The sequence below is a fragment of the Podarcis erhardii genome (genome assembly GCF_964252035.2).
Source record: "Podarcis erhardii genome assembly, chromosome: 3".
NCBI lineage: Eukaryota > Metazoa > Chordata > Lepidosauria > Squamata > Lacertidae > Podarcis > Podarcis erhardii.
In genome coordinates, this window is record NC_138507.1 from 96,975,763 (window position 1) to 96,987,249 (window position 11,487).

The window sequence follows — 11,487 nt, forward strand, 5'->3', positions numbered from 1 at the left end:
ATTTTGGACAACTTCCCCCTCCTGACTATTCCTGCCCCCATCCCATGCTATTCCATGGCACCGCCCAACCCTCAGTGAAAGTATAGCAGCCTCCAAAACTAATTTGCAATTGCCTCAATAGTATTAAGAACTACTCTACCAGAGTTTTGGTTTACACTGACTTAACATCAAAGCTATATATCTTCATTTAGCAATACAGTGGCTTCAGTGGGAAGTACAAAACTTTTCTGTGTATAACACACCCACCCACCCCGTGGGTGACCCCTATTTTGGGGGACTCCAAAATTAAGAAAATGGGGGGAGATTGCCCAGAGTTGTTAAGCTTTTTGGGGGAGGACTGCCCAAAGTTATTGAACTTTTTTTTGGGGGGGGGTTTGCTGAAAATCGCTAACCCGCTTGACTGACGCTGCCAATCGTGGAAGCCACCAATCATCTGACAGCTCACTGCTAGCACCTGCCAATCGCCCACCCAATTGCCGCAGCAACAGCCAGTTGACAGCAGCCCTTGCCGCAGCTACCAATCACCTGCCCAATCGCCACTGACAATCTCCTGCTCACGGCTGCAACCAATTGCCCGTCCTCCCTCAGCACTATCTGTGTAAAAGACCCCCCCATTTTTAACATTATTTTATAATAAAAAAACATTGTCTTACACACAGAAAACTAAGGTATATATCTGTCCCCTTTCTAGAAAATCTAAATCACCTGAGAAATATAACAATGTACTGCAACCTTGTAATTAAGCATTCACATGATTGCCAGACATCCAATAGAGATTAGGTACACAGATATATTTCCCAGTGGCGACCCACAACTGTTTGTCTGAACTAACCCTCCTTAACCAGAGACCGAAGAAGATGCATAATGTACAGCAGCAGTAACAAGCAGCTGGGGTGAGGCGTTATCTTGAAAAGGTCTATTGTAGTAACCTCAATCCCCAGTGAGAGTGCTTATGATAAGGTAGACACTATGACAACAGCAGGAAAGTGATTCTGGTGTACACATAGAACTAACATAAAGGTGGCAGCAGAGATGGAGAGAATCCTGATAAGTTCTTGAATTGGAAGCTTCAGCAGGCATCAGCCCCTACATAGCAAACCCCACAATGCTTTGACCAGCTCAAATGCCACACAGAGCTGAAAGTATTTCATTACTGTAAAGCCACAAAGTTGCTTCTTGATGCTGAAATAAAAAATGGCTTACAAAGCATGCTCAAGTACCTGGAGGTGGCAGGTATCCATGGAAGAGGACACTGCCACAAGAGGAGCGCTCTAGCTCTTCACACAACAGTAATCTTCTTACTGAAAGGAAACAGCATATAAACCAATAACAAAGTATACATATGTGAATGCAAATTGGGTTACTTTGCATTTTTTCCATTTAGCTTTCTTGTTGCAAAAGGGCAAGGTTAGGTTTCAAACAGCAACACAGCTTTAAAGTCAAGTCAGGTGTGCTTCGGCCCAAATGCTGTTCATTTCCCCCCAAACTGCTCGGTAGGTGGGACTTTGCCAATCTTCAGGAGGCATTGGGGATAAATTAACTTCATTTAATTTAACTATAAAATAATTTATATACTACCCTTTGGGTCTCAAGAAGGCCACTATGGTTTATAACATTAAACCTCCAGTTGTACAGTGATAATCCTGCCCTTTGACACCTGAGATGTATGTTTTTATAACCCACCCTGCTTTTATTATTATAATTTGTTTTAATCTGTTTTTGACACTATTTTAAATTGTTGTAACATACCCTAGAACCTTAGGAAGCAGGGCTTAAAATCATAATAACAAAGAGAACTTTAAAAACATACGAAGACAAGAAATCTACAAGTAATCAGCATTTGTTTATAAAAAAAGAAATCATAGCCACCCACCAAAAATATAATCAACATGGGACTTAATCAAACCTCTCTTAGGAGATCAATGTGCTGATCTCCAAAAACATTCTGTCTCGACTCCCAGCAAAATGTACTCTGTTGGTGGCAGAACACAGAGGAAGTGAAGGGGAAGCAATAAGAGGTCTTCCCACTGGTTGCTGGCCCTCCAACCCACCCAAAAAGTCACCTGGGAATGACAATATATATGGCTTAATTGTGGAGGGGAAGGAGAGCTCTCTTACCACTACTGGTGGTTCTTTAAAATGATTATTAACTCATCATTATGTTCAAACCAGTGGGTAATTTAAATCTATATATTTACCTAAAGGTGTAATTCCATAAAACTCTGCTTCATGTCTAAGTACATTAATGCTTATTCCCCTGCAAAAAGATATAAAACAGAAATATTTAAAAATTAAATAATGCAGTTTCTTAGCACAACAATCAATATTCTAAACACAAAAACTAAATCTTTTATAGGAAGTTTTATTTTAACATGATAAAATACTTTGATTAAACAACTGAGAATATCTTTAAATGCTACGGATCAACAGAAACATCTACACAAATGTTAAATTAAAGCTTTGTGAAAGGATATACAGTGGTGCCTCGCAAGACGAAAAGAATCCGTTCCGCAATTCTCTTCGTCTAGCGGTTTTTTCGTCTTGCGAAGCAAGCCCATTGACAGCTTAGCGGATTAGCGCTATTAGCGGTCTAGCGGCTTTTAGCGATCAGCTGTTAAGCGGCTTATCAGCGGAACAGCTGATAAGCGGCTTAGGAAAGGGGGGGGGGAGCGAAAAAAACCCGCGGGAACTCGCAAGATATTTTCGTCTTGCGAAGCAACCCCAGAGAGAAATTTGTTTAGCGAAGCGCCTCCAAAACGGAAAACCCTTTCGTCTAGCGGGTTTTCCATCTTGCGAGGCGTTCGTCTTGCGGGGCACCACTGTAGTCTGGAACACTCAAGCAAAACCTCTGTTCTTTGAAAACATTTTTTTTATATAAAAAAATTAAACTATGAGCAGCAGAAATCACAGAACAAAAATCTTATGGGAAACATAGAATGTGCTGACTAAAAGTTCACACAGATCTAACACACAGATGAGAGCTAAGTGTTGTCACATGGGTGGGTGAATGTGAGTGCCTCAGCTGAGGCAAATGCACAAAGCAAAGGTGGCTTAGCTCACAGGCCTGGCAAGTTTCTTTAAGTTGAACCCTTTCAGGATTATGTCTCAAAAAGTGTACACATACTTTAACGTGTGAGGTTTTAGCTGCTAGATTGGGCTATAAGTGTCTAGTACACAGGTTACAAGAGGATATTTAAAGTCTCTCATACAGCAAAGCCTTAAGGAACAGTTTCAGAAATCAGGGGCCCCTTAAAGTTCCTGCAGAAATTCACCACTAATATTTGGGAGAGTAGATTATTCTGTGGAGTTCAGGGGATACTACTGATACTTTCATAAGTACAATTTTTTTAAAACTTCAATTTAAGTGAGCTTAAGAGTGTTCTTTATAACAATCTTCCACCAGAAGCGTTTTTAAAATCAGAGTGAGAATTAACACTGAGTTTCTTACCGCAAATCTAACTCCTTTGTTCGAAGAAAATTTAAAATAGGTGCAAATGCTGCAGGATCTCTGTCAATAAATATCTATGAAGAAATGAGAGCCCCTTTATTAGCTTAACATATAAGTTTTAGAATACAAGAAATTATGCACTCTGAAGTCTTTATTTATTTCAATGGGAGCAGTTTAAACACAGGCTTAATTCTGCAGCAGAAATCTGTGTGAACTGAAATGCTTAATTCTGCCATTATTTAGCCCTATAAATATTACAAAATCAAATGAAAAAATATACCCTCATTTTTTTAAAAAAGTGATCTTTTCTAACTTTGCATTTTCATGATACCTACAATTACCAGCAGCCACAAGTTGTCTCTATCATTCAGCTGAGCACAAGACTGAAAGAGTCTCCCCATTCTAACTAGAGATGTTGCAAAAGTGCACAATTCACCTATTTAGAATACAATTTAGAAGCTAAACCCAATACAGTAATCAACTTTCATATCATAATCTTATTTAGAAAGGAATACTCACAGCACCAGTTTCATCTTTCAGTGTTGAAATTCTTCCACTCAGCAAACTGAAAACAAATAAAGCTAAATTACAATATAACTTGGTAAGAAGAGTTGGGTGAAGATTCCTAGTTTCTCCTCTGCTCCCATAAAGGAGGGATGATATCTACCAACAGTATGTTTTTCTATGCAGTCCCAAAATTACAAATCATAGAAACATGTGGTTTTAAGTCCCACACTTCTGCCATAAAGCTTATGTAGGGGCATTTGCAGGAAATAATTAGTGGGTATAGCAGGAATTAAGAACCCCACCCCCATTTCTCCTTCCAATTCTTCCCTAAAAATGCTCTTCTGTACCAATTCCATTCATTCTCAGAAATGCAGGTTTGTAAACATGCATTTGCTGATAAAACACGTGGTTCTATCCTCACACTGTACTGACAATTTTGAGAAAGTATTTCCTCAGAGATCACTATGATGTGTAAATTCAACACACAAGGGCTTATTTATGTAACATACCCATAACATGAAACTGATAAGAAATGTAAGACTTGAACACTAGCCTAATTATGAACTGGGCTACAAAGCTACAGAGTAGGTAAACTACACACTTAGACACACTGGTCAATGTAAAAAAAAAAAAGCTACTGAAGATTTACTGGGGAGTAAGTCTTATTGAACTTAGACTGAGTAAAGATCCAAAAGATCTGGCTTCAAAATACCTGGAGAAAAAGGAGTCCGGAATCCACATTAGTGTTTGTCTTGAAGTGCTGAACCTGAAACAGAAATATTAGAAGTCAGGAACTGAACTGTTAAGTTCCCTCCCCGCAACCAACAATTTTTTTATTTTTATTTTTACTTATTTAGTTAATTCTTTCCTACCTAAGAAAAATAGTGTTTGATCACAGAAAGACCCAAAAAAGTGCAAGAAGGCCTCTGTTCAAGCGACAGGACTTCTCATTCCTCTCTTTCTCCCCACCCCCAGTAGCCCCTCATGTACCTCATTCATTCTTCTGGGAACCCATGCAAAATGGAAGCAATTGTCAATGTCTCAGTCAGCTAAAATTAGTCTTGACTATCCCATTGAGACCAATGAAACGAGTTAGTAGCAACAAAGTTAGTCCTACAGCTTTCAGTGGAAGTTAATCCAAACTATCTTTATTTGGATTAGGACCCAAAGATCAGGCCTTTGCAGTTGTTATTACCACAAATAAATGTCTCCTCTTTCCCATACACACAAAAGTTGCTTGCATTGTTTATGACAGAGCAACCTATGCATATTCACTCAGGAGCAAGCCTCATCATGTACAATAATGCTTACTCTCCAGTAAGTATGCTTGTGATTACATTTTAAGTCTGTATCACTGAACGAGAATTTATTTCTGGCCTGTTCCAAGTTGAGCCACATAGGGAGTACATGTTTTGTAATAAGTTAAACTTTATGAAAATGTCTATGTATGTAAACTACAGAAGTTCAAGTAATTTCATGCATGCGTGCGTACACTTATTTTAAAAATCCTGTGCACATGTAGAAAAAAGAGACTGGTCTTTAAAGTCTGAAATAAAATTGCTATTCTACCATTTAGCATGTATTCCATTCAAACTATGGAACTCTTCTGTATTTTAAATGAAGAATGTGTACAACAGAGGCTCCTAGATGCTATCTGTACTACTACTTGTTTGTATTTTGTTGGTTACTACAGAATCACAGAACTAGAACTGGAAGGGACCCCAAGGGTCTATGATTCTATAGTATCTAAAAAAATAGAAAAAAGGGAGTAGTACAGATAGCATATGAGCCTCTGGATTATACACAATGCAGATTCTGTGCAGTTTTGCAATAAGGGCATGACAAAGCCAAATCTTCTCTGAACAAAGGGCTCAATATAGACATTTTAAGCTTGAAACTGGAAAACTTTCTCCTATGAAAAAAGCAGGCAGAACTACATTTTTTCCTAGTTAACTTTTTAGCAGTAAGTTTGAAGGTTCACTCAAGCAGAATTCAAACACTCTTGCAATCCTAGTTTATTATTATTTATTTACTGACCTATAGAAACTCACTCAAATAACAAAACTTCAGTAGCTAGAACAAACGTATTATTTCCAAGAAGTCAGACAAACAATGCTAACTTGAACACAGTTCAGTACCCATGATATAAAAATATAGAATAGAATCCAAACAACAGTGAAATAAGTCCTGTTGAGTCAAATGAAACCTACCAAGAAGGAGCAATGTACATCTTAAAATACAAAACTGACCCTGCTAATTCTGTGGAAATATTTGACTGCTTATTTACGCCTCCAAGTTAATTACATGTTTTGCAGAACAACATGATCCAAAAATATCCCCCCACAATTTCCATGAAAATGAAGGGATGTTACAGAGCAGTAGTTGTTGGATGTTAAGATACGAATAACATTACTACATATACGACAATGATACGTTATTTACAAAAACTTAATAGTCACAGCAAAGTGTAGGAACTTATAAGGAAAGCACACAAAGGATAGCTATTTTTTACCTCACAAGTAGTAGGACGTCATGTTTAGATTTTAAAAATGCTTGTCCCTCAGTTTAGAAGTTACATCACTTTTCATACTCTCTGTCTAACCAGCAAGAAGTGTGTTTTGCTTAAGGCTGGAGTCAGATCTGGAAAACTGCTGGATTTTAAAGTTACTTCTTTGTCCCGTAATACTGGGTGTAAACAGACACTAGTAGAAACTAATCTAATCCCATAGTCATTCTCCATCTTGAGACCAAGTCTATAAGCAGACTTTTTGACTATAATAGCAGGGTGATGATAACTAGCTTGTGGTAACTGCCCTGAGACCTCTGGGTATAGGGTGAGTATATAAATTCAATTAATCAATTGGAGGCCAGCTTTTCCACTAGTGGCACCAGCGTTGTGGAATGCCATCTCTGCTGAATTATGATAAACCTCATGATACTGGAATTCCACTAGCCCTTGAAGACATACCTCTTTAAAAGAACATTCCCCTCATCTCCTAACTGAACCTCCTGTTTAAATTGTATGTAGTTAACTGCAGTTTCAACAGGCTATCTTATTGTACATTTTAACTATGAATATTTAATGTTTTGATAAAATTGTTTTATTGTGCATCTTAATTATGTGTGACCAGTGCTTTTTTTCTTTAAAAATGTTCAGGGGTACTCTCATTTTCCTACTCATATTGAAATACTGCCCCTCAATAAGGCCAAACTTAGATTCACAAAATGTTTAGGGGTATGTGTACCCCTGCATCCCCCCAGAAAAAAGCACTGTGTGACTATATTCTTATAACTGGTTTTATACAGTGGTACCTCGGGTTACATACGCTTCAGGTTACATACATTTCAGGTTACAGACTCCGCAAACCCAGAAATAGTACCTCGGCTTAAGAACTTTGCTTTAGGATGAGAACAGAAATTGTGCTCCGGTGGCACCAGGAGGCCCCATTAGCTAAAGTGGTGCTTCAGGTTAAGAACAGTTTCAGGTTAAGAACGGACCTCCAGAATGAATTAGGTACTTAACCCGAGGTACCACAGTACTTGTGAACCACTTAGAAGTCATTTTGGCAAGTAAGCAATATACAACTTATGACCGTTAACAAGCTCTTTGTTGTCATATTTTCCTCTTTCCCATGCCTGCTTTGCACAAGTTCTCATATGATGAAGTGTTCAAGAGTTTGCTCACTATTTGAAACATTCTGGTTGGTCCTAATAAAGATTTGCCAACTGTGGATTTTTCACAATTTTTATATTTTCTCTGGTACAAGTGTCAAAACAAAAGAATGATAATAATCTCAGTTCTTTTTCAAAGTAGATGAGCGACTTTAATGTAGCTGGTAGGCTGTTCAATCCCATTCTCTCAAGGAAGCTCTGCTATGAACTATAATCAAGACTGGGTATATTCTACTTGGCACAAACAAATAAACTTTAGTTTGTTTTGTTGCAATTTATCAGCCTGATTAAAAATGCTACTGTGAACATATAAAAGGCCACAATGATTATAGCATTGTTCATCAATCTTATTCTCCCATATGCTATTTTGATAACACCAAGTATTATCAAGTAATACATTAATTTCAGTTTTTCTATAAAATAGACAAGTTCAAACAATACTACTATGAACAACAGGTTAAGAGGATCACTTAGATGTGATGCAAGTTGATGTGCTTTTGACATTTAGAAACTTTTTAATGGGTAAAATTGAGGGATTCAATAATACTATTGAAAATCAACAAAAGACAATTGAAACTTATTGAAAAATTATTTTGTAGTATCTGCAACATTTATTATTTATTGATATACCATTCTGAATTACAATATCATGTTTTTCAATCATTTTTTCAGTAACTGCACTACAATTGTTAGACCGTCAAGATACAGAATAAAGCAGGTTTCTATTTTTCACCTAACAATATCGCTGTTTGTTTTCACTAATATACGAGTGTTTCATGTTGTGTAATACTTTGGCCTAGATTCAGAGCTCTAATAAACAGAGCTCAGCTCACAGAATGGGATAGTCACAACAGAAAGGCCAAAGGAAGAGAATTCTTCTGGATGCCCCCTCTCCTAGAAGTATGCTCTAGAGGACTGAAGGAGCCTCTAGAACTGTGGTTCCCAATGTGGGGCACATGCCCCGAAGGGGGGGCAATTTGATTTTTTTTGGAGGGAGGGCAATTCAAGAACGAGTTATTAACAGTTAATGGCCTTTTAGGCTTCCTCCACATGAACAGGAGTTCACTTTTGAATAATAAGAATTATATGTCATGGGGAGGGGATTTTAGAGATGCTGAGGTGGGGCATGGCCAAAAAAAGGTTGGGAACCACTGCTTTAGAACAGTGTGGTAGGTAATGTGAGGCTCTTCCTCCCCAATACACTTTGCTGAAGTATCCTCTGGATAAAATATTCTCCAACAGATCCAACCAAATGAGGTGGTTCATACATAATGCTAATCCAAACCATGGCTTAATTACACATGTGAAGGTTCCCACAGAGGAGACTGTGGTTATTGCACTCCTCCCCCTGGTCATCTGGCTGCTGTGATCTAAACCATGGTTTGGCTTAGCACAGTGGTTGGCAAGGTTTACCTTGCCTGGGCCGGTTCCCTGCTGTGGAGCTCCCTCCATGGGCCGGATTGCAGGCCCATGTTTGACAGAACACGCTATGGAAGGAACAAGGCATCTTTGGACCAGGGAAGCCAAGTCCAGAAAGGCCTAACAGACCATGTGGGGTTACTAAATTGTACGCCAGAAGGTATTAAAAAGGCTAGAATGTTGCTAGAGAGCACACATCATACATGTGTGGGGCCCAGACGCACACACAGTGCTGACCATTCAACCTCGGGAGCTGTTAAGACTCTCCATCAGAGGTTTGTAAGCAGAGGACTATCCACCAGGGGCTTTTTAGTTGCAATCCCTGCATTGCAGCGGGATGGACTAGATGATGCTTGGGGCTCCCCATCCAACTCCACAGTTATTCTGATTCTAGGAATCTCACAGAGTTTCTTTACCAGTGACACCATCCTTCAAGCAAGTTATAAAGTACGTAAAGCGGCAAGGTATGCACACACACACACGTCGGTGTGGGTGTGTATATATGTATGTGTGTACAGGGGTACCTCGGGTTAAGTACTTAATTTGTTCTGGAGGTCTGTTCTTAACCTGAAACTGTTCTTAACCTGAAGCACCACTTTAGCTAATGGGGTCTCCTACTGCCGCCGCACCGCCGAAACACGATTTCTGTTCTTATCCTGAAGCAAAGTTCTTAACCTGAAGCACTATTTCTGGTTACAGATAGGTAGCCGTGTTGGTCTGCCATAGTCAAAACAAAATAAAAAAATTCCTTCCAGTAGCACCTTAAAGACCAACTAAGTTAGTTCTAGGTATGAGCTTTCGTGTGCATGCACACGTATCTGAAGAAGTGTGCATGCACACGAAAGCTCATACCTAGAACTAACTTAGTTGGTCTTTAAGGTGCTACTGGAAGGATTTTTTTTATTTTGTTTTCACTATTTCTGGGTTAGCGGTGTGTGTAACCTGAAGCGTATGTAACCTGAGGTACCACTGTATGTATATGTGTGTGTGTATATATACATCCATATATATATATATATATGTGTATATGTATATGTATATGTATGTATATACACACACACGCACGCACGCATACACACAGACACGCATATCATGAAAGGTCCAAGGCCTTGACTTTGCCACGGGATTCTAGTAGCCAGCAAACTTCAACGCACTTCTCTCCTAAAAGTGTTTGTTACCGCAGCAGCAAGGCCTGGTCTCGTTGCCGTGAATTCGGGGGGTCAGGGAGAGAGAGAGATAGTATCGTTCCGGCTCCCTCCTCCGCTCCCAGGCCCCCTTGCTCCCAGGCCCTGCCCCGACCTGAGGCCCGCCCTCTCTCGCCCCCTCCGCGCCTTTCCCGTCGGAGGCCCCGCCGTGGGCCTGCTGCTCACCTGGTGCCCCCGACATTGAGCTGGATAATCTCCCCGCTGCTGCCTGCGCCGGCGAAACCCGCGCCGTTCCCGGCCATCTTCCCCAGCAGCGACTCTGCCTCCGGGAACCGCCTGTCGCCGCTTCCAGCCGCCGCCGCCCCGGAGTCGAGTCCCGGAGGCGGCGGCGGGGCCGGGGGAGAAGAAGGAGCGTCCAGCGAGGCCGCGCAGCCCTCCGAGACAGGCACTGGGCGCGCCGAGGGAAAGGCTGCCAGGTCGGGACGTGGGAGGGGAGGCTGAGGCGGCCTCCCTTCTCTCGCCGCCCGCCTCCCCCTGTCTCGTCAGGCGGCCGAGGAAGGCCCTGCCGCCGCCGCCGCCGCCACTACAGCGGCCTCCGACCCTCTTCCCGGCCGAAAACGCTGCCGCTCTCTATGGCCAGGAATGCCATAGCAACGCGCGGTACCTGGAGGAGGGGGCTCCGCGAGGGACAAAATACCGACGCTGGCTGCGCCTTCGCGAGATCGCGCTGAGGCCGGAGCGCCGCGCGAGAGCCTCTCGCGTGGGAGGAGCTGGGGCAGCAGCAGGTGGCGCCGCCAGAACTTCCTTCGCTCGCCGGCCCTTTTATTTGCTTGTGGACGCAGACAGCACGAGCTCCCCGAGCTCCCCAGGCTCAGGGAAGGATTTAGATTGAGTTTTAGTTTCTGTCCCCCGTCCCCCACGCGCGCACCCGCCACCACCACGCCCCAGGTGGCCTTTGGAAGCCCCTTCCTTGGAAATCAGCAACGACCCGATTCCGCGCGTGTGTCACCTTCACAGCTAGTTTGCTCCTGATACTAGCTAGTATGCCTCGCACAACGCATAAAAAAGGACTTGGGGGGAGGGAAGTTCGGGGACTCACCGAGGAAGGGTGGGGTGTAAATACAGTTAATGATATTAATTCATTAGTAACACGCAGCAGGACTGCATTGCCTTAAAGTAAGCGGAGTTCATTACTATCTATAGAAGCTGCCTCCTCTAAAATTTGCAGCCATCGTCTAAAGTTGCTTAAGAAAGTCCATAAAAAAGGTTAAGGTTAATATTTTTAATATTTTCCTA

General features: G+C 41.5%; 1 protein-coding gene across 2 annotated transcripts in view; it reads right to left on the reverse strand.

Moving 5' to 3' along the window:
* KCTD3 (potassium channel tetramerization domain containing 3) overlaps positions 1-11,006 on the reverse strand; it is a 30,598-nt gene extending 19,592 nt beyond the window's left edge. The window contains exons 1-6 of one of the 2 annotated variants that reach the window (XM_081854637.1): positions 10,856-11,006; positions 4,668-4,721; positions 3,968-4,013; positions 3,449-3,522; positions 2,199-2,257; positions 1,221-1,301 (exon numbers count right to left, since the gene is read on the reverse strand). In XM_081854637.1, coding sequence (XP_081710763.1) covers positions 1,221-1,301; positions 2,199-2,257; positions 3,449-3,522; positions 3,968-4,013; positions 4,668-4,696 — 289 coding nt within the window. In that variant the 5' untranslated portion in view covers positions 4,697-4,721; positions 10,856-11,006. Of the gene's footprint in view, positions 1-1,220; positions 1,302-2,198; positions 2,258-3,448; positions 3,523-3,967; positions 4,014-4,667; positions 4,722-10,416; positions 10,832-10,855 lie in introns of those variants that run through there. The other variant, XM_081854636.1, reaches the window with a different exon arrangement.
* Between the last annotated feature and the right edge of the window lie 481 nt (positions 11,007-11,487).